Below are 23,415 nucleotides of genomic sequence, written 5' to 3'. Positions count from 1 at the left end.
GGTTTATACTTACCAGTAAAAATTCCAGTCCTCGTTTTCTGTCACTTGGACCCATCCTCTCTTTTCAAAGTTATTTATCAGCACCGACTTCTCGATATCAGTGACCCATTTCACTTTTCCTGCCATAATCCTGGAAGAGATCACCTTGTCGGAGCCATGAAACTTAACAACTCACGTCCCTCCGCCCAAAGGAGTCCTCTACACGCGGCGAGCAGACGTCCCCCACCCCCAGCTCAGTCCTCCCCAGTGGCTCTCAGCCAGGGCAGGTCACCCCCGGGGGACATCTGGCAACGCCTGCAGCACTTCGCTTGCCAGGACTGGGGGTGAGGTATGCTTCTGGCATCTGGAAGCAGAGGTAGGGATCCTGCTCAACGCCCTCCGACGTACAGTATGCCCCACGCCAGCCCCCACCAACAAAGCATCCAGCCCCAAAGACCAGTTGTGCTGAGACTGAGAATCCTGGTTAAGTGGGAAATAACGGCAACACACGCCGAATAGCAGCTGTGACTGGAGCCACAAGGACAGGCACGAGGACAGGCACCACTGTGAGAGCGGAGACAGCTGGGAAGGCTGCCCTGAGCAGGGACCCTGGAGCTGACTTCTGATGGGTGGGTGGGAGTACTCACCCCAGTCTGGGCACCCCCCGTCCCCTCAAGTTCTGCCTATCTCCCTGCTGCTTCCGGATTCGCTACACCAATTCACTCTCTTTAACTGTGGGTGATCTTTTTTAATATTTATCTCTTTGTTTATTTATTTTAGCTGCATCGGGTCTCAGTTGTGGCACGCGGGATCTTTTTAGCTGCGGCATGTATGTGGGATCTAGTTCCCCGACCAGGGATCAATCCCGGGCCCCCTGCTTTGGGAGCACGGAGTCTTAGCCACTGGACCACCAGGGAAGTCCCTAACTGTGGGTGATATTGTTTGTCTGACCACATCGATCCCGGTGAACAAGCAACGTGGCTCTCACTGTACTTAAAATACGCAGCCCCCTGGCCCTCACCTGCTTTTCCAGGTGCATCTTGTGCCACCTTCTCCCTCACCCGCTGTTCCTGCCACATTGGACTTCTCTGCCCACCTCCTCTTCTACCTCAGGGCCTTGGCACATGCTTTGCCTGCAGCACTCCGCCCTGCTCTGCCTGGCCAAGCTACCGCCCACCAGTCTGCCAGCATAAGTGAATGTCACTTCCTCCACAAAGCCTCTCTGACTCTCCAGACCAGCTATGCGGCCCCTTGGCACCCTGCAGTTCTGTCCTTGCTACAGGGCAGGAGCTGGCTTTCTTTGTCACTGCTTTGCACCCAGGGCCTGGCACCGTGCCTGGCATGCAGCAAATGATCACTTCAGAGAGAATGAGTGACTGTGGTCACAGGCCTGTCAGTACCTCCATGTGACTTTGAGAAAGTTTCTGGACTTGTTTCCTCCTTTGAATTCTCATTTTCAAACTGCTGGGGCAGCCCAGGATTCCAGGCTCCCACCCCAGCGCTGACCACAGAAGGCTGCATTTGTTACACTTCTGTGTACCTCTTCACAGAAGGTGAAGGGCTTTCAGGAAGAAGGGCTTCTGTGAAAAACTGGGCTTGAAAGCCAGGGGACCTGATGAGCCTCGAGGGCCTTTTATGAAACGAGGCACCTCCTCCATGGACTTGTAATAGCTTCACATTTGGGCAACTTAACCGGGCAGAAAAGGCATGGGACGTAGAGATGGGGACCCAGGTATGTGTTGCTTGGGAGAGGAAAAGAGAAGACACTCTCATGATAGAATCCACCAGGCGGAGCTCGGGGTGCTTCCACCCAGCATCAGCCCACTCCCTCCTCGTGTTGCCCAGCAAGGCGGGTAGTATCATCGAGGCGGGACTGTGGTCAAGCATAGGTCCCGGAGCTTGGGTTTGAGGCCCAGCTCCACCACTCACTAGCTGTGTGACTTTGGGCAAGTTACTTAACCTCTCCGAACTTGTTTCCCCCTCTGTAAAATGGGGATAACAACAGTATCTATCCATGTCATAGGTTGGAGTGAGAAGTAAATGCGTGAACACATGTAAAGCACCGAGAACGGTGCCTGGCACGTAAGGAAGCAACTCATACGATTGTCATTATCCCCGGTTTTCAGATGAGGAAGCTGAGGCTCAAAGGTTAAGAGCCTGTGTAAGAACAGACCAAAGGGACTGATGGTGGCTTGAGCCAAACCTAGCGTGACCCTACTCTAAACCTCTTTCCACACAGCCCAGCCCTTCCCTCTGTGAACTTGGCCTTCATCAGGATGATGACAACGCCCACAGGGTCAAAGTGAGGAATAAATGGACCGCTCTCTGCAAGCTCTAAGTGCCACATGACAGCCACATAAGGCTGCCAACTGATCCGTCATGACCCACGTGCAGGTCAGCAGCCACCACACGGAAATGATGGCAGAAGCACCACAGAAGCTGAGTCCCCGTGTGCCGGTAACTCATGTCTGTACCGGAGCAAACCCCGCACGCCTCACACCCTCTTGCACTGTCCAGGCTGACTGCTGAGGGGAGTTTACTTTTTCACCACTGGTGATTTGCACATACTGCGTTTGTTACAAATTGAAGTTTTGTGGCAACCTTGCATCGAGCAAGTCTGTCGGCACCATTTTTCCAACAGTATTTGCTCACTTCATGTCTCCGTGTCACAATATTCTTGTGATATTTCACACTTTTCCATTATTATATATGTGCTACGGTGATCTGTGATCTTTGGTGTTACTACTATAGCTCGCTGAAGGCGCAGGTGATGGCCACCATTTTTTAGCAATAAAGTATTTAGTTAAGGCAAGTACCTCTTTTAGACAAGTTGCCAACGCCCAATACCGTCTGCAGGACAGTGTAAAGATAACTTTTAAATCCAGTGGGAAACCAAAAAACTCATGTGACTTGCCTTCTTGCGATAATTCGCTTCACTGCGGTGGTCTGGACTGGAATCTGCAGTTATCTCTGAGGTCGGCCTGTATTTGATTTCAGTCTAAACAGCCCTGCATCCCTGACCAATCCTGCTCGTACTCTGCCCCCTAGAGTCCAACTGCAGACACAGGATTTCAGTGAGAATCACCCCCAAGCCAGGTAGCACCGACACCACAACCCACACCCTGCACTTCAAGCGCCAGTCTCACTGGGCGACCTCACTCCCGCCACAGCTCCCACCTGGAGATGACGCAGAAGTAAAAGCAACAACACAGAACAATGATGAAGGCCGTACTTTATACGTGTCCTGCGCTTCAGTCATAAAATAGTCTGAAAATGCTTCCAAGGGTAAACTCCTAAACCCAATCGGGCCGATGGGGCAAATATTCTCACCTTCACTTTACTGAGCAGGAAATGGAGCCTCCGAGAAAGGTAGGTTTCCTCTCGGCCCCCTGCACCCTCCACCTGCTGTGTGGACAAGTGGTCACCAAGGAAAACATCTCAGCCCCAACCTACCATAGGTACTTATGGAGCCACCGGGAACATTGAATTTCTCTTCAGTTTCACCAAATTTTGACTCGGATTCTTACCTAAAATAAAATACACAAATGATTGGCACAAAAACAGACATATGGATCAATGGAATAGAATAGAGAGCCCAGGGACTTCCCTGGTGGCGCAGTGATTAAGAATCTGCCTGCCAGTGCAGGGGACGCGGGTTTGAGCCCTGATCCGGGAAGAGCCCACATGCCGCGGAGCAACTAAGCCCGTGCGCCGCAACTACTGAGCCTGCGCTCTAAAGCCCGCGAGCCACTACTTAAGCCCGTGTGCCTAGAGCCCGTGCTTCGCAACAAGAGAAGCCACTGTAGTGAGAAGCCTGCGCACCACAACGAAGAGCAGCCCCCGCTCACCACAACTAGAGAAAAGCCCGTGCGCAGCAACGAAGACCCAACGCAGCCAAAAATTTAAAAATAATAAATGTATTAAAAAAAAAAGATTAGAGAGCCCAGAAATAAACCCACAGACATACGGTCAATTAATCTTTGACAAAGGAGGCAAGGATATACAATGCAGAAGACAGTCTCTTCAGCAAGTGGTGTTGAGAAAGCTGGACAGCCTCATGAAAATCACTGAAGTTAGAACACACCCTCACACCACACACAAAAATAAACTCAAAATGGCTTAAAGACTTAACTATGAGACATGACACCAAAAAACTCCTAGAAGAGAACATAGGCAAAACATTCTCTGACATAAATTGTACCAGTTTTCTTAGGTCAGTCTCCCAAGGCAATAGAAATAAAAGCAAGAATAAACAGATGGGACCTAATCAAACTTATAAGCTTTTGCACAGCAAAGGAAACCACAAACAAAATGAAAAGACAACCTATGGACTGGGAGAAAATGTTTGCAAATGATGCAACTGACAAATGCTTAATTTCCAAAATATACAAAGAGCTCATACAAGTCAATAACAAAAAAAAAAACCCAATCTAAAAATGGGCAGAAGACCTAAATAGACATTTCCCCAAAGAAGACATGCAGATGGCCAACAGGCACAAGAAAAGATGCTCATCATTGCTAATTACTAGAGAAATGCAAATCAAAACTACAATGAGGTAACACCTCACACCAGTCAGAATGGCCATCAAAAAGTCTACAAATAACAAACGCTGGAGAGGGTGTGGAGAAAAGGGAACCCTCATACACTGTCGGTGGGAATGTAAATTGGTGCAGCCACTATGGAAAACAGTATGGCGGTTCCTCAAAAAACTAAAAACAGAGTTGCCATATGATCCTGCAATCCCACTCCTGGAGAAAACTAATATAATTTGAAAAGACACATGCACCCCAATGTTCATAGCAGTACTATTTACAATAGCCAAGACATGGAAACAACTTAAATATCTATCAACAGATAAATGGATAAGGAAGATGTGGTATGTATATACAACAGAATATTACTCAGCCATAAAGAAGAATGAAATAATGCCATTTGAAGCAGCATGGACGGACATAGAGATTATTATACTAAGCAAAGTAAGTCAGAAAGAGAAAGACAAATATCATATGATATCACTTATATGTGGAATCTAAAATATGACACAAATGAACATATCTATGAAACAGAAACAGACTCACAGACATAGAGAACAGACTTGTGGTTGCCAAGGGAGACGGGGTAGGGTAGGGAAGGATTGGGAGTTTGGGATTAGCAGATGCAAACTACTATATATAGAATGGATAAACAACAAGGTCCTACTGTATAGCACAGGGAACTAAATATATTCAATATCCTGTGATAAACCATACTGGAAATAAATATGAAAAAGAATATATGCACATATAACTGAAACACTGCTATACAGAAGAATTTAACACAACGTCGTAAATCAACTATACTTCAATAAAATTTTTTTAAAATTAGGGGAAAAAAAAGTTAGGGGAACTTCCCTGGTGGTCCAGTGGTTAAGAATCCACCTTCCAAGGCAGAAGATGCAGGTTCGATCCCTGGTCAGGGAACTAAGATCCACATGCCGCAGGGCAACTAAGCCCGTGCACTGCAACTACTGAGCTCGCGCGCCTCAACTAGAGAACCCATGTGCCGCAAACTACAGAGCCCATGCGCCGCAAAGAAGAGCCCACGTGCTACAACTAAGACCCAATGCAGCCAAAAATAAATTAAAAAGAAAAAAAAATTAGGGATTTCCCTGGCAGTCCAGTGGTTAAGACTCCACGCTTCCAAGGCAGGGGGCGCAGGTTTGACCCCTGGTTGGGGAACTAAGATCCCACATGCCATGCAGCCAAAATATTAAAAATGAGAAAAAACATTAATACACAGAGAAATGTACACAGCACAAGATCAAGAGGTGTTCTAACAGTTTATGAATACAGCCAAATGGTAACTAACCAGAACATTCGGTGGATGGCGTCTTCTGTTTAAGTGCCCAACGGAGGATGCCTTGGGTTCCTCTCTTGTCATGATAAGTACTTCTGAATTAATTACTTATTGGCTCCCGCTGACCTTCCCAAGCTGCCAGGCCACCCCTTCACTTCACGCAGCCCTTGCTCTGGCTGAATGCACCCCCCGCTGCTGCTCCGGGCTCACGTGCTCGCCCGCGATCCTGTGCCCGCGCTGTCCCTCCATCCTAACGCCTCTCTCCACCGCTCTTTATCCAGCTCCACGCGGGGCACAGTTCAAAGGCCACTTCCCTCAGGGGGCCATTCTCATCGCCTTCACTGGAATTAGTGTTTCCCTCCTCGGGACCCCCTACAGACCCTTCCTGCCATCCTTGCTGGCACTCAGAACTTCCCAACTTGCATTTCAGTTCTTTATGTACATTCCTTCCATAAATGTGTGAGGCGAGGGACTCTCGTAGTCACCTGATTCCCTCTCAACCCACTGATTCTAGATTAAAAGGGGAGTATCTGAAGCGAACCCTACAGTCCATTTGCCCGACCCCATTATCTCCAGCCCTTCAGCACATGAGACGCAAAAAATGACTCCTTGCTGTGTGAGTGACTGATGGACAAGTCCTCAAGGCTGGGTCCTTGGAACCTGACTCATTGCTTCCCTGGAAATGATATGGGTTGAACTGTGTCCCTGAAAAGATACATTGAAGTCCTAACCCGGGTACCTGTAAACATGACCTTATTTGGTCAAAGTATGGTCTTTGCAGTTACAATGAGGTCATTCGGGTCAGCCTTAATCCAATGACAGGTACTCTTATGAGATGGAAAGTTGGACACAGACACATAGGCAGGGAACGCCTTGTGAAGACACAAGAACGGACAGACAGACAGAGGGAAGGCAGCCATGTGCAGATGGAGGCAGAGATCAGAGGTAATGCTGCAACAAGCCAAGAAATGCCTGGGGCTCCCAGAAACTGGAAGCCACAAGGAACCCTCCCCTAGAATCTTCAGAGAGAGCACGGCTCTGACAACACCTTGATTTCAGGCTTCTGGCCTCACTGCGCCACCCAGTTTGGGGCACTTTGATACCGCAGACCTAGGAAACTAATACAAGAGACAGCCATCCTAAACACTAGGGAAAAACGAAGAATAAGAAATGTACACCCATAAGGAGGTTTACGTATATATATTTGGGTAACAGAGCACAGTAAAATGCTGAGCAAGAAGACAAGAGAGTCATTTACGGTTAAAAAAGGAAAAGATGAAGGAAGGCCCCCTCTCCTTTAAAAGAACCTCTTTTCGGAAGTGCACCAAATCAATGTGGAAACCGCCACTGAGAGCAGATGAAAAGGCAGCCTTGGGAAGAGCCAAAGGAGGGAGGGCAGTTCGCTCCACACCCGAGGCTTAGAGACCCAGCTCGCTTAGAGACGCGTCTGAGCCCTGGAGCCGCCGCTGTGGATCCTGGCAAGTCCTCCCCGGGCCTCAGCCTCCCCAGTGAAATAAACGGGAAAGAACTGACTCACTCAGTTACAAAGCAGAAAATACCACACCATTGTAAAGCAATTAGACTCCAATAAAAATGTTAAAAAAAAAAAAAAAAAGTGACAGCTCCTGGGCGGTGCTGCTGGGATTACTGCAAGGTCAGGTGGGCGTGGACCTGGCACACAGCAGGTTCTCCAAACCGTCAACTGGGTTTGAAACCAGTGCATCAGGCAGAAAGAGCTTCACCCTGAAGCTGCCCCCCCCCACCCCGACTTCGGCTCCGCACGCGCCTCCTTTCCAGCTCCTCCTCCCGGAGGGCTTGCCAGGCCCCGCCCTCACACAGTAAGTGAGTACGTATTTCTATCATCCCTGAAACAACAGCTACCACTCCCTGAACACCAGGATGCATCAGGCCCCGGGCTGGGTGGTGTGTGTGTAGATCCTTCTCTACTGGGTACATGGTTACGGCTCACCTGAGGCCGGCAGGCAGGTACTCTCCCCACTTACAGACGGGAATGTGGGGCTTGGAAAGCAAGAGGCAGAGCAGAGACTGCTGCCGAGGCAACCCGCACAGTCTCCCTCCCACACGGGGTGTCAACCGTCATTACACGCATCCCCCTTGTCAGGCGTCATCGACCCCACAGGGCAGGGGGTGGGTCCCCCAGCACCCAGCCAGGGCCAGGCACAATGAGGGGGCTCAGGTACCACCCGTAGAACAGACTAAGGAACCAGCTGGCCAATCCCCACATTACGGAAGCCAGGGCTGACGCCTTCCCAACCCTAGGAAATACTAAGCCTTATCTATTTATCAGGTAAATAGATAAATACCTGATGTCAGATTGTTTTCCTGTGGCTTCCTCCTAAAATAGAAAAGAAAAAAAAAAGTGGAATTAGCCGTATTATGTGACGAACTTGACACGTTACCTCTCTACTGGTTCATATGAACTGACACCTCAGAATTTTAAGCCACAGGGTCAGCTACTTTCAAACTGAGCATGATAAAAACCTAATCAGGAAAAGCAGAGAGTGACGTGCTGGTCCTCATGCTGCCCACAGCTTGAAGCCAGAGTAGGCTGTCACTGCCTCAGGCATGTCAGCCTCGGAAAGCCATCCTAAAACCAGGCAGTGGCTGGTTACTTCCAGAACACCGTGGGTCCCACTCCTGGGGCAAGTGGGCAGGATCTTCACAAGCTTGAGAACAGGTTTCCGCCGGGACATCCCTGGGCATCCGGGCCACCGATAGTGTAGTTTCTCATCCATCCACTGGGCACCGACAGCCACTCCGTGCCAGGCGGGTGACGGGAGACGGAAAGCCACCCGGGGCCAGGTGCTCCTGGACAGTCCTGATCCAGCTAAGGCAAGAGACGCGTTCAACCAGCGGCAGCCCCGGCGGCAAAGTGCTTTAACGACCTAACAAAATCCAACCTCAGTCCTGGGGAGGAAGTAACCATCAGTCCAGTCCAGCAGCAAATCATGCCCACTCCACCCCCAGAAAATTCCGGATCCGTCTGTGCCTCTCCCCAGCATCCCCACAACCCAGGCCACAGCTGGCTTCCTTGGCCCCATTCTCACCCCGCGGCAACACGTTCCCCACCCAGCGGCAGCCCAATCTTTTCAGACACAAAGCAGGTCTCGTCACTCCTCTCACAAGCCTGCAGCGGCTTCCCACTGCACTGAGAACAAACCTAGCAGCCCACCCATGGCCTGCAAGGCTGGCCCAGCGGGACCCGGGACCCCCATGCCTCTCGGGCCTCGTTTCCCAGCGCCCTTCCCACCTGTCTTCCCTCAGGCGCCAGCCTCTGTCAGCTCCCCACACCCGCCAAGCGGCATCCAGTCTTAAGGCTTTGCTCTTCCCCCACACCTGGCCCTTTCTCCAAGGTCAGCTCCTCAGACGGGGCTTCCCAATCTCAATCCTCCCCCTTTACAGAGCTGTCACTTTACTTCTCCGTGGTGCTCACGTTGTACACAGTTGCTGAGTCGGCGCCAGCTCAAAGCATGGTCCGCGGACCGGCAGCACCCGCATCACACCTGGAGCTCGTTAGAAATACAAACCTTCCAGCTCCCCCCGTGCACACACAAGGGTGCACACATCCAGACTCTTCGGGAGCGGGGCCCAGGAATCTGCGTCTTAACAAGCTCTCAGGCGATTCTTATGCAAGTGCAAGTTTGAAAAGACCTGGCCTATGAGACTTCCCTGGTGGTCCAGTGGGTAAGACTCCATGCTCCCAGTGCAGGGGGCCCGGGTTCGATCCCTGGTCAGGGAACTAGATCCCGCATGCCTGCCACAACTAAGAGGTCCATATGCTGCAACAAAGATCCCGTGTGCTGCATGCAACGAAGACCTGGTGCAGCCAAAAATAAATAAATAATTTAATTTAATTTAATTTTTTAAAAAAGGGACTTCCCTGGTGGTGCAGTGGTTAAGAATCCGCCTGCCAATGCAGAGGACACGGGTTCGATCCCTGGTCCAGGAAGATCCCACATGCCGCGGAGCAACCAAGCCCGCGCGCCACGGCTACTGAGCCTGCGCTCTAGAGCCCGCGAGCCACAACTATGGAGCCATGCGCCACAGCTACTGAAGCCCGCATGCCTAGAGCCGGTGCTCCGCAACAAGAGAAGCCACCGCGATGAGAAGCCCGCGCACCTCAATGAAGAGTAGCCCCCGCTCGCTGCAACTAGAGAAAGCCTGTGCACAGCAACAAAGACCCAACGCAGCCAAAAATTAATTAATTAATTAATTAATTTAAAAAAGAAAAGACCTGGTCTAGTTCATGTATTTGGCTCCTTGGTGACTGTCTGTCTGACACAGATACGTCACATTGTGAGCAGCAGTGCTGTGCCACGTTATCTCCTGCTGAATCCTCAGCACCCAGAACAGTGTCTAGCAATAGCAGGCTCTCAACCAATACGTGACGAATTAACAAAAATAAAGACGTGAATTCCCTCCACACACACAGTCAAACAAGCACTGTTTGTGCCAAGCAGTGATGTAGGCGCAGCCCAGCCCTACAGGGCCTGTAAGTCCCAAGGGGGAGACCCAGGAAACCATCACCCATAAACACTTCCACAGCTTTACCCTGGTGAGAAATAGGAGGCCGGGAGTTTAGCTGATTTCCGCCGAGCGAGGGAACATCTTGGGAAATCTCTGTGCCTACAACCCCAGGAGGACAGAGCTCTGCCAAGAGGCCTTTTACCTCCTGGAGTTATGACTACTCCCAGACAAAAGTTAGAACAACCTCTGAGGAGAAACAGTGGAGGGCGGGGGACTCACCCTCATGGGAGTCACTTCACTCTTCTGGGTCCAGCCATCGGAAAATGGGAGCAGTCTCTAACCTCATCCCCCTACCCCAGACACTTTGATCACTATCAGTTTCAATAAAGTCCCAGCTGGGCTTCCCTCGTGGCGCAGTGGTTGAGAGTCCGCCTGCCGATGCAGGGTACACGGGTTCGTGCCCTGGTCTGGGCAGATCCCACATGCCGCGGAGCGGCTGGGCCCGTGAGCCATGGCCGCTGAGCCTGCGCGTCCAGAGCCTGTGCTACGCAACGGGAGAGGCCACAGCGGTGAGAGGCCCGCGTACCGCAAAAAAAGAAAAAATAAGTCCCAGCTAGGCCAGGATCCTAGGACAGTGCATTCTTTTCCAGCTAGTTAAGTCTTTTTTGAAAAGGCAAAAAAGAGCCATCTTTAAATAAAGTAACAATATAAATGACTTCACATCAGTGCCGTGCAGCATTAGGTCGCAGCTGTGTTACCCTGCCAGTCTCCTCACCCCCATGCTCCACGTACCTGTTTACCAGTGCCTGTAACTCCCTGAGTGCAGGGCAGGGCCAATCTTTTTGTACTGCCACAACCCAGCACCCAAATGTGCTCATTAAATATTTCCTGAACAAAGAACCGCTTTGCAAACAAACCTCCAAACGGCTTACAACGACCAGATACTTTTAGGTCTAGAATGAATCCCCTGTAATGCCACAGCTACTCTAGGGGTGTATGACTACCACCACCCCACCCCCTCTAATGATGGGGAAACAGTCCCCCAGAGAGAGGTGAGCAGGGCGGGGAACACTTATCTCCTGTCTCCTGTCCAGAGCTCTAGCGACAGGTACACCGCGCCCTGCAAGATGCCAATAGGAACAATACAGATTGCAAATGAATGAAAAAGCCTAGGAACAATGAAATTCTGGGATAACCAATAATAAGAAGAATGCAATTACAAGGATCGAGCGGCACAAGTTAAGTCATAGGAACTCGGAGGAGGAAGAGGGGCACAGTGGTCAGCGCAGGCTTCCCGGGGAACACGAGTCCAGCGAGCAGCATCTAAACCGCACCTTCGCGGCCCCGTAGACCAGGGCCCACAATCGTTCGCGCATGCGCACTCGCCCACCCGGCACGGCCACACCCTCGGTCCCCGGAGGCGGCGGCCTCGGCGGCGGGGCCTCACCTGTGGGCGCACAGCGCGGAGGAGCGCCCAGAAACGCGCAGCACGGCGGCCCCGCGCCGCAGCCCGGCCCCGCCTCCAACCCCACTCGGCGCTCAGAGGAGGACGCGGACCGCTACCCAGCGCGGACCGGCTCTACTTCCGGGGCGGTGCCCTGGCAACCGAAGACGAGGCCTTGCCAGCGCCGCGACTGATTCCGGGGTCAGACTTTCCCTGTCGGTCTCTACACCGCTATGCGGGTGGCCTGCTACGCCTGGCGCTGAGATCCTACGAGGAGTCATGCGTCCACCCCCGGGAGCCTTGCAACCTTCAGGACCCAGAAATGAGGTTGCGAGGGGTCGGGATCGAGCCTGATAGTGGGAGGTAGAGCAGTATGATGCCTGGGGCCCTGGGTCCAGTCGGCTCTTTATCCCCTCTGCTGCTCAGCTTCAGTATCTGTAAAACTAGGACTGTTCATAGCACCTCCCTAGTGCTATTGTTGTAAGGATAACAAGTTGTGCTCAGCAACCAGTAATCAATAAATGGCCTACTCAAAGGTAACCTCATTGATGAAGTGTTCCCTGAAAGTGGGACAGGTTTAGGTCCTCAAACTAGATTTTTAAAACGCCTTCTGTTAGGAAGAGGCGGCCTAGCCTAGTGAGAAATTTAAAACTGAAGCCAGGGGAATTCCCTGGCGGTCCAGTGGTTAGGACTCCGCGGTTTCACTGCCGAGGGCGCGGGTTCAGTCGCTGGTTGGGGAATTAAGATGCCACAAGCCGCGCACGCGTGGCCAAAAAACCCAGAAAAACAAGCCAGGCCTAGATTGAATCCTCACTTCAAAATCTACTAGCTTTCTGGCTTTTGGCAGGTCACCGTCACTTCTCTTGCCACAGTTTCTTGTCTGTAAATGGAACAGCAGCACCTATATTGAAGAGTTGTTGGGAAGATTATTTAAAAAAAAAAAGGCACAAATACTTGTTGAATTAATACAAAATAAAAGAGCATGTACCCCAGACATCTGTCAGCCATGAAAATGTACTTGAAGGCAGCAGAAAAGAAGAGACACAGAATTTACATTCCTGCTCTGTTACATTCTAGGTGTCTGGGCATGGGAAAATCCCAGCCTTTTTTTTTTTTTTTAATAAATTTATTTATTTATTTACTTATGGCTGCATTTGGTTTTTGTTACTGTGCGTGGGCCTTCTCCAGTTGCAGTGAGCGGGGGCCCTCTTCACTGCAGTGCATGGGCTTATCACTGCGATGGCTTCCCCTGTCATTGCAGAGCACGGGCTCCAGGCGCGTGGGCCTCAGTAGTTGTAGCACATGGGCTCAGAAGTTGTGGCGCACAGGCCCAGCTACTCTGCGGCATGTGGGATCCTCCGGACTGGGGCTCGAACCCACATCCCATGCATTGGCAGGCGGATTCCTAACCACTGTGCCACCAGGGAAGCCTCTAGCCTCTTAATTACATTTTTTTCATGGAGAAATGGGAATAATGATCTCCATCTCTCAAGGGTGCAAAAGTGTTTAAATTCCTAGGTGAATAGCACCTAGGAAGATGTTTAACATGTCTTACCATGTCCTGCCCCTGTGCAGAGTACATGCCACTCCAAACAGCATCACTAGCAGCCAAAATACCAAAAGGCTTAGGTGCAGGCAGTGGGAGGAGACCAACAGCACAAGAGCAAATAGTAGGAAAAGTTCTAGCCAATGTGAAGAATTAACTGGGAGCTAGGTGGTCCCAGGAGAAAGACAGGAAACTAAGAATCTCAATGCTAATCTAATCATGTAAATCTAGTTAAAAAGTCTTTAAGGGGCTTCCCTGGTGGCGCAGTGGTTGGGAGTCCGCCTGCCGATGCAGGGGACACGGATTCGTGCCCCGGTCCGGGAAGATCCCACATGCCGTGGAGCGGCTGCGCCTGTGAGCCATGGCCGCTGAGTCTGCGCTCCGCGACGGGAGGGGCCACAGCAGTGAGAGGCCTGCGTACCGCAAAAAAAAAAAAAAAAAAAAGTCTTTAAGGACTTTCCATTGCCATCAAGGTAACATCCAGACTCCTTAATATGTTATTAGTTTTAATGTAGTTACAATCTGTTGGGGCTTCCCTGGTGGCACAGTGGTTGAGAGTCCGCCTGTCAATGCAGGGGACACGGGTTCATGCCCCGGTCCGGGAAGATCCCACATGCTGCCGAGCGGCTTGGCCCGTGAGCCATGGCTGCTGAGCCTGCGCTTCCGGAGCCTGTGCTCCGCAACGAGAGAAGCCACAACAGTGAGAGGCCCGCATACCGCAAAAAAAAAAAAATCTGTTAACCTTTTTCCTGTATAGTATCTCAGTTTCCTGTTGGGCCTAGAAAGATCCATCTTCACAAGTTGTAAAAACATAACTCATAAGAGGCCAAAAATACAATCAACTAAGTTAAATGATAAACTGAAAATGTGTCCATCATCTGACAAAGCATTAGTTAATATCCACAATATACAAAGAGTTTGCACAAATCAATAAGAAAAAAATACAAAAATTGGCAGAAGTGATGGAACCACAAATTCCAGAGCAGAAGGATAAAGAAAGATGGTAAGTAAAAATATGAAAATATGCCCAATTCACTAAAAATTAAGGATATTAAAATGTTTAATGAGGTATTTTTTACTGACAAAATTGGCAAAAATTTAAGATATAGTTACAACTAATGTTAGAAAGGATATGGGAAAAAGCACTCACATCCACTACTAATAGAAGTGAATATTAGCATAGCTTTTAGAAGGCTGGCAATTTGGCAATATTCATCAGACTTTTAATACATGTTTAATTATATACTCTTTTTTTTTTGCATTACGCGGGCCTCTCACTGTTGTGGCCTCTCCCGTTGCAGAGCACAGGCTCCGGAAGCGCAGGCTCAGCGGCCATGGCTCACGGGCCCAGCCGCTCCTTGGCATGTGGGATCTTCCCAGACCGGGGCACGAACCCGTGTCCCCTGCATCGGCAAGCGGACTCTCAACCACTGCGCCAACAGGGAAGCCCTAATTGTATACTCTTTAACCTATAAATCCCAGTGTTAGGAGTTTATTCTATAGAAATTCTCTCACAGGTAAACAAAGATATGTGTACAATAGCATTTAAAGCAGTATCATTTCTCATAATCAAAAATTGGGGGCTTCCCTGGTGGCGCACGGGCTTCCCTGGTGGCGCAGTGGCTGAGAGTCCGCCTGCCGAGGCAGGGGACACGGGTTCGTGCCCCGGTCCAGGAAGATCCCACATGCCGCGGAGCGGCTGGGCCCATGAGCCATGGCCGCTGAGCCTGCGCGTCCGGAGCCTGTGCTCCACAACGGGAGAGGCCTCAACAGTGAGAGGCCCGCGTACCACAAAAAAAAGAAAAAAAAAAAATTGGAAAAAATATAAATGTTTTTTAGCAGAAGTCGTATTGGCTAAATTAAAGTTCATCAATTTAATGAAATAGTATTTACCTATTAAAGGGATAAAGTGGATCTACGTGTGCTGACCTGGAAACATATACATAATATATTAAATGAAAAGTGAAAATTACACAACTTTGTACAGTATGATTTTAGAAATCATTAATATGTATATGCATTATATATAAGAGGCATAAAAAAAGCTTGAAAAAAGATATGCAGTTACTGTTAAGAGTCATTCTCTTCAGGAGTTGGAATAGAAAGTACTTTCTCTTCTTATAGCCTATATTTTTTATTGTCTGAATTTTTTAGTAGCACAAAAGTATTATTTTTAAATTTTTTAAAGCTTCAATAAAATAAAGTTAAAAAACAAACTTTTGGGACTTCCATGGTGGTCAGTGGTTAAGAATCCGCCTTCCAATGCAGGGGATGCAGGTTCAATCCCCGGTCGGGGAACTAAGATGCTGAGGGGCAACTAAGCCTGTGCACCACAACTAGTGAGCCCACATGCTCTGGAGCCCATGCACCACAACTTCATTGTGTTGCAATGAAGAGTCCACCTGCCGCAACTAAAATAAAAATAAAAAATAAATTAATAAATAATAAAAATAAATATTTTTAAAAATTAAAAAAATAAAATAAAAACCAAACTTTTTTCCATTTTGAAACAGCGGACTGAACATCTTTTCACACCCCAAAATCTCACTGAAATGGCAGAAGAAATAGAAAAATACAATAGAAAATTAACTATCCAGGAATCTGAATACCAAAAACATGCAAATAAAGGAATTTCTCTAAAAGGTTTTGTTTTAAGATCATCTGTTTCTGGGAACTCCCTGGTGGTCCAGTGGTTAGGACTCGGCGCTTTCACTGCTGGGGCCGGGTTTCCATCCCTGGTTGGGGAGCTAAGATCCCGCAAGCCCTGAGGCACGGCCAAAAAAAAAAATCATCTGTTCCGAAATCATGCCTTTGTGGCTATTGAGGATCCGTTTGCCATTCTGCGTTATCACTGGTGTTCTTAGCTCCACCAGGCAGGCAAGAGGGATTGCCCATATGGGGCACTCCCATCTTCCTCACATGGGCAGAAGGACTCAGGCACAAGGGGAGATGTCACCTTGGGGTATCACAGCACAAGTTATGGCAGATCCCAGTTTATACATTTTGAAGGATAACCATTGTATAAAGTACTGAACTGCAATTGTTGGTCGTTAAATTCTTTTCAAAGACACATCTCCCTTTTGGTGTTAAGTTAGTTGAACTACAGACTGCATAAGTGATCATCTGCTAGAAATCCATGACATGGTTGGAAGACTAGTAGAAATATTCCCAATAGACAAAAAAAAAAAGTGAGGAATTCCTGGAAGATGAGATAAGAACAGATAAACGGGCAACCCCAATAAAAATGAGGACAAATGCTCCCCAACATGCAAAAGAGAGAAGTTCCACCCAAAATCAGTTTTCTGAACAAAACTCTGAAATTACCCTGAGATAAGAAGCAGTGACATGGACAGTTGGCCAGAAAATTAAGTAAGGTAATCACTGGTCGGTCTTCTTAGAGAGCAGTCCTCTGACACTTAGGATAAATCCATGTGTCTTAGTCCATTTGGGCTGCTAGAACACAAAAACACCAGCGACTGGGTGCCTTCTAAACAAAACATATATTTCTCGCCATTCTGGCACCAGCAGATTCGGTGTCTGGTGAGGGCTTGCTTCCTGATTCATGGATAATCATCTTGCTGAGTCCCCACATGGCAGAAGGAGTGAGGGAGCTCTCTGGCGGCTCATACAGGCACTAATCCCATTCATGAGGGCTCCACCCTCATGACCTAATCACCTCCCTAAGGCCCACCTCCTAATACCATCACATTGGGGATTAGGATTTCAGCACAGGAATGAGAGGGTGGGTGGGGTCGGGGGTGGTGAGGGGAGACATAAACATTCAGTTCAGTCCGTGAACCTTGAGAATAGTTCATAAAAGAGAGAGTTCAGACACTCAGCCAAAAACATTAAAGACCAAGAACATTCAAGAAAGGCACAAAATTCAGCAAAAGGAAAATTGAATGCCAAGGAAACAGTTAACACAGTGAAAATACTAGATCAAGAGTCAGCAAACCACTGGCCGAATCCAGCCCACTACCGGCTCCAGAAAGCTAAGAATGATTTTTACTTGTGACCGTTTGCAGCCGATTTGTTAGGGAACACACTAACTTTGGACCCCAATTAAGTGAAATTATCTCCCCTCCTGCCCCCCAAAGAAATCCATTCTTCTCACTAGTAGACCTGTATTATAAAAAATATTATGCTCAATTGTTATTATATTTTTATTTCATCAGTTTAAAAGTTGTGAATTTTTTTTTAAAAAAGCAATGAAAAGCTAGGAAGAATATCAAATAAAACTTATATTCAGCAAGAAAAATAAAGAAATAAAAATTTTAAAGTTGTGAAAATGTGTGGAACTTTTAAGTGGCAGAGCCTGGATTTGAACCTAGGAAACCTGATCGTTCACACTACTGCCTCCCTGAAAAACAAAGAGCCGCCTTCTGGAGAGACGGCTGCACTTTCAAGGTGATGCTCTGAGTTTTGTTTGCGGGCATTCCAGAAACCTCCGCACAACCCCTCCCTGGCCCGTGGAGCTCTTTGCGCCCATCATTATTTACGTTTAGCGCCATCTAGTGGAGCCAGCGCTAATCTGGAGCCCGACTGGCTGGGTTCACACCCCACTGCTGACACTGGTCCCTCCTTGGTTCCCGGCCTCAGTCCTTCAACCCAGAATGTGAATGGGAACGGGAGGATCACAGATGGTGTGTTTACCGCTGGCTCATAGTAGGTGTTCAATAAACACTGTTTCCCGCATGAGACGTTCCTTCGATGGCTGGTTTCTGAAGCTGGTTCCTTGGGGCCACGGTCTGCCGGGGGAGACTTGAAATACCAACTCGGCGATGGTCGGGGCCCCATCTTAGGGTGATACGGCCCAGCCCCTTGCCAGCCTCTGCTGTCTGTGGCCCTCTCCTCCCTTGGCAGGTGGCCCCACTCCTCCTCAACCCCCAGGGAGGGGTGCTGTTGTCGTGTGGCCCCCATACCCTTCTCCACCCCCAACACGGCACATCCTTCACCAACCCTTTCTGAACGAGGTTGATGGCAAGGTCTGTCCAGGTGTCTTTTTCACTAAGAATCACCAGCCTCCCATTGGCTGAGGGGCAGAACCAGCTACATAATTTGTAGGACGCCATGCAAAATGAAAATGCAGGTACCCTTGTTCAAAAATTATTAGGAATTTCAACACAACTACAGCAGCATTAACCAAGTGAGGGACTGATCTGAGCTCAGGGGCCCTGTATGGCTGCCCAGGTTGCAGGCCCATGAAGCCCGCCCCTGCTTTGTGCAGGACACCACCCTAAGATCTTAGCCGGAAATCCCCTCATTACACCCTCTCAAGGACCCTGCTTGGTGAGTAGTGTTATCTCATATATTTTTTTAATGTGGTAAAATACACACAGCATAACATTTACTATATTTTTTTTTTTTTTTTTTGCGGTACGCGGGCCTCTCACTGTTGTGGCTTCTCCCGTTGCAGAGCACAGGCTCTGGACGTGCAGGCTCAGCGGCCATGGCTCACAGGCCCAGCCGCTCCGCGGCATGTGGGATCTTCCCAGACCGGGGCACGAACCCGTGTCCCCTGCATCGAAAGGCGGACTCTCAACCACTGCGCCACCAGGGAAGCCCTAACATTTACTATATTAACCATTTTTAAGTGTACAGTTCAGTAGTGTGATAAAGTATATTCACGTGGTTGCGTAACCAATCTTTAGAACTCAATCATCTTGCAAAACTGAAACTTTTCCCGCTAAACACTAACTCCCCATTCCCCTCCCCCCAGCCCTGTTGACCACCATCTACTTTCTGTCTCTATGAATCTGACTACTTCAGGTGCCGCACATAAGTGAAAACATTCAGAATTTGTCTTTTTGTGCCTGGTTTATTTCACTTAGCATAATGTCCTCAAGTTTCATCCCCGTTGCAGCATGTGTCAGATGCTTTTTCCGCTTTAAGGCTGAATAATACTCCATTGGATGTATTTATCATTTTGCTCATTCATTCATCAGTCAATGGACGTGTATTTGACTTGTTCCCACCTTTTGGCCATTGTGAATAACTCTGAACATGGGTGTTCCATATCTGTTCAAGAGTCTGCTTTCAATTTTTTTGGAGATATTCTCAGAAGTGGGCTTGCTGGATCCTATGATAATTCTGTGTTTCGTTTTTTGAGGGGTGTCTACACCATTTTAAGTTTTGAGGCACTTTATTTTAAAAAAGCTGGTACTCAAGCACATAAATGAATAAGAACTTAAAATTCATCATATGGGAATTCCCTGGTGGTCCAGTGGTTAGGACTCCGTGCTTAACATTGACGAGGACATGGGTTCGATCCCTGGTCGGGGAACTAAGATCCCCCAAGCTGCATGGCTCGGCCCCCCGCAAAAAAAGTAAAATTCATCATACATTTATTTCATTTTTTAGTTTGACCTTCTAGTAAATCTTTAGCATCACTGATCTTGGGCTGCTATATAAGGAGATCCCCCCTTGTCATGTGATTTAAAAGCATAGCTCGTTAATAAACATTTCTTATTTTTCCTTTATTGGCAGGAGGGCTTACACTAATTACCATGCTAACGCTGCTTCCCATTTTGTCATTTTGGGTTCAAACCCACCTCTGTAATAACCACCACAGAAGGCACATTTTGGTAGACTTTGAAAAACTTGTTTTACTTGAGGCTGCATGTGTTTCCTGGCTTGCAAAGCATAAGACAGCCTGCAAGGGCTTCCCTGGTGGCGCAGCGGTTGAGAGTCCGCCTGCCGATACAGGGGACACGGGTTCGTGCCCCGGTCTGGGAGGATCCCACACGCCACGGAGCGGCTGGGCCCATGAGCCATGGCCGCTGAGCCTGCGCGTCCGGAGCCTGTGCTCCGCAACGGGAGAGGCCACAACAGTGAGAGGCCCGCGTACCGAAAAAAGAAAGCCTGCAAACCCTGCAGCAGGAATGGTCAGTCCAACTGCTACCACTGTACTGGCCGTGGCTCCCCTGGCTCCACCCCGAGCGAGGTTCATCCCAGCCCAGAGGCCTCAACCACCCTGGCTACAGCATTTCATACCCCCGCCAACAGGGCACAAGGGTTCCAATCTGTCCACATCCTCACCGATACTTATTTCCTGTTGTTGGGTTTGTTTATTTATTTATTTAAATAGCAGGGATCCTAATGGGTGCGATATCCCCACTCTTTAATATGGTATCTGAAAAAAAAAATGGAATCTGAGGCTTCAAGGCACTAATTAACTTGCCCGAGGCCATGACGCCCATTACTATTATCAATCCAGCTGTGACTGGCACTGAATGACCTGCCTGACTCATGCTGCCTCCAAGGGCAGCTTGCCATTGTCAAGGTGCCAGCCAGAACCATTCAAGGATTTCCATGGAGCCCCAGCCCAGTTCCCTGAGGCCATGACGAACCTGCAATGGCGCCCAGCATTACTACAGAACCAGCACCAACCCACCACCCTGCTTAGGCTCAAGCCAGCCGGCTGGCCCTGCCCTGCAGGTACACAGACCTCTGCTCCCCCCACCTTACTGGGGTCCCTAGTACCCTCACCCCGGGCCCTTGCTGCGTGAGGCCAGAAGGCCAGAACCAAGATCCAGACCGAGCATCCGCTAGGGACTGAGGAAGGGGCTGGACACTGGAGCCCAGCTCTGGTTCTGTCACACCCATTTCTGGCCCCAGGGTGAGGGTGGGGGGAGGGGAGCTGCCTGGCCTGGGGCCAAAGGGGTAGAGTCCCTGTGGGCTGAGAAATGGGTGAAGAGGGGGCTTCCCTGGTGGCGCAGTGGTTAAGAATCCACCTGCCAGTGCAGGGGACACGGGTTCGAGCCCTGGTCCGGGAAGATCCCACATGCTGCGGAGCAACTAAGCCTGTGCGCCACAACTGCTGAGCCTGCGCTCTAGAGCCCGCGAGCCACAACTACCGAGAGCCTGCGTGCCAAAACCACTGAAGCCCGTGCGAGAAGCCCACGTGCCGCAACAAAGAGTAGCCCCCGCTCGCCGCAATCAGAGAAAGCCTGCGTGCAGCAACCAAGACCCAACACAGCCAAAAATAAAAATAAATCAATTTTAAAAAAAAAGAAATGGGTGAAAAGGGAATTCCCTGGCGGTCCAGTGGTTAGGACTCCGTGCTCTCACTGCCGAGGGCCTGGGTTCGATCCCTGGTCGGGGAACTAGGATCCCATAAGCTGCACAGTATGGCCAAAAAAAAAAAAAGGGTGAGAACAGACCCTCTTGGGAAAACCCCTCAGGAGTAGCCTCTTTCTTGATACTGTGGTTGCCCAAGAGTGGGTCGTGGCTCTGTTTAGAAGGCAGCACCGGCATTAGTAAACAAACATTGTCGTTATCATTTGAAAGATAATTACGGGGCCCTTACCCCAGGCTTGGCTTCAGTGGGACAAACACAGGTCCCTTGGTGGAGAGGGACCATTAGCGCATAAGCGAATAAGTACTTATGTACTATTTGTGGACAAGAAATACACACAGGCCCTATGACGCCAGTGATTTCTGACCTCTGCAACCTGTTCCGGCTTCCTCCATTTCACTCCTTTGTCTATAAGTTTCTCCTGTCACTTCCTCTCTTCCCTTTTTTTTTTTTTTCCTCACTAGCATGGCTTGAGGGATCTTAGTTCCCCAACCAGGGATCGAACCCGTGTCCCCTGCAGTGGAAGCGCAGAGTCTTAACCACTGGACCACCAGGGAAGTCCCATCTCTCCTCCCTTTTTTTCAAAATCGGTGGTGAGTCTACTCTGGGCCAGGCCCCTTGTGGACTTGTCCTTCCCCTCACCCTCCGCCACGCTGCTCCCCACTCAGGCAGAAAACACAACCCCGAGCACCTTGGTTTCGCATCTCGTGCCCGTGTCCCAGGCCTGGCCCTGAATGCCCTGTGGTCCCGTCCAGAAGCCCGGGCTGCGGGACCAGGGCCCAGGCTCCCCATCCAGCCCCCAAGCCAGGGCTGTCACAGGGTAGCTGAAAGAGGGGTAGATCCGCAAGCAGGTGGCGGGGGACACATGGCTGCTTCAGGCTTCAGCCGTGTCCCAGCTACACGCCCCAGGCGGCTCATGGACCCAGCAGAGGGAGGAGAGAATCCCCAGGGCTTTGAGTCTGAGAGGGAGTTCAGAGGTCAGAATGCCTGTCACCGCACAAAGTGGATGTACAGACAGCTTCTGGAAAGAGCCTTCCATGCCCAGAGCCAGTGGGCGGGTGAGGGCAGCTCCTCAAAGAAAAGCCACCTGGGTTGTGGGGGGCGTTTCTTCAGGGCCCAGCTCTCTTCTGTGCCCACGGGAGCTCTCCCTTGGTCTTCATGCTGGGCTCCCCCCACTGTCCCCCAGCCGGGGTCAGGTGTTCAGGCCTTCTGCCAGGTAGCGCTGAGTAGGTGTTCAGTCAGTGATAGAGGAAGGAGCCGCCCCACCACAGGCTGTGGCTTTGGACGCCTAAGCTGGGGTGCTGATGCGGGTCTCTCCTCTTTCAAATGGAGTTACTAGTAGATAACGAACCAGCTTAGGGGAATGGGCGCTGTGAGGATTAATGCAGGGGAGGGTATCGAGGACAGTCCAGGCACAGAGGGCAGTTTCTATCATTACTGTTGTTGTTACTGTTATCCATCATTAATGAAAAAGAAGCCCTCAGATGAGGATCACATGCTGTGTGTGTGTGTGTGTGTGTGTGTGTGTGTGTGTTCACCCACAGCAGGACCCAGGTTTGGAGAGTTGGGATGAGGGTCTGGAAGGGAAGGGACTAGAGTCTAGACCTTCTCTACCAGACAGATCTCAGATTCCTGGGGAATCTGCCCTTCCCTCCCTCCCCACCCCTGCAAAAGGGCCCCAGCACAGACACAGAAGCCCCCGAGGGAGACCGGGCTGATCTTCCCAAGACTCAGGGTCCTGCACGCCCCGCATGCCCAGTGCCCAGTGCGGCTCAGGAATCGAGCCCTTGCAGACGTTCTTGCCTCAGCCTCCCCCATATGGCCCAGGCGAGGGCCACTGAAGGATGGAGGGAGTTGGCAGGTGCCAGAGGGATTTGAGCCCAGGTCTGCGGGACTCCGCATCTGGGGCTCTTTCTTCCATAGTAGCTGGCGGCAGGGGGACTGTGGACAGACAGTTCTGTGAACTATGGAGGCTGAGAAGTGGGGATACAGGTAAGGGAGGCTCAGGGAACCCATTTATGGGGCCGACCAGGACCAGTCCCCTG

General features: G+C 49.9%; 1 protein-coding gene and 1 pseudogene across 8 annotated transcripts in view; both read right to left on the bottom strand.

Annotated features, from left to right (window-relative positions):
- TTLL1 (tubulin tyrosine ligase like 1) overlaps positions 1-11,884 on the bottom strand; it is a 36,602-nt gene extending 24,718 nt beyond the window's left edge. For 2 of the 8 annotated variants that reach the window (XM_032646487.1, XM_032646495.1), the window contains exons 1-3: positions 11,751-11,882; positions 8,140-8,171; positions 3,433-3,506 (exon numbers count right to left, since the gene is read on the bottom strand). In XM_032646487.1, the coding sequence (XP_032502378.1) occupies positions 3,433-3,435 (3 nt within the window). In that variant the 5' untranslated portion in view covers positions 3,436-3,506; positions 8,140-8,171; positions 11,751-11,882. Of the gene's footprint in view, positions 1-13; positions 131-3,432; positions 3,507-8,139; positions 8,172-11,523; positions 11,664-11,750 lie in introns of those variants that run through there. The other 6 variants (XM_032646489.1, XM_032646494.1, XM_032646491.1 and 3 more) reach the window with 6 other exon arrangements.
- Positions 11,885-19,642: 7,758 nt separating this feature from the next.
- Positions 19,643-20,242, bottom strand: LOC116760498 (annotated as a pseudogene).
- Positions 20,243-23,415: the final 3,173 nt, after the last annotated feature.

This window comes from Phocoena sinus, chromosome 10 (genome assembly GCF_008692025.1).
Source record: "Phocoena sinus isolate mPhoSin1 chromosome 10, mPhoSin1.pri, whole genome shotgun sequence".
NCBI lineage: Eukaryota > Metazoa > Chordata > Mammalia > Artiodactyla > Phocoenidae > Phocoena > Phocoena sinus.
This window is presented reverse-complemented; position numbering and strand designations above follow the sequence as displayed.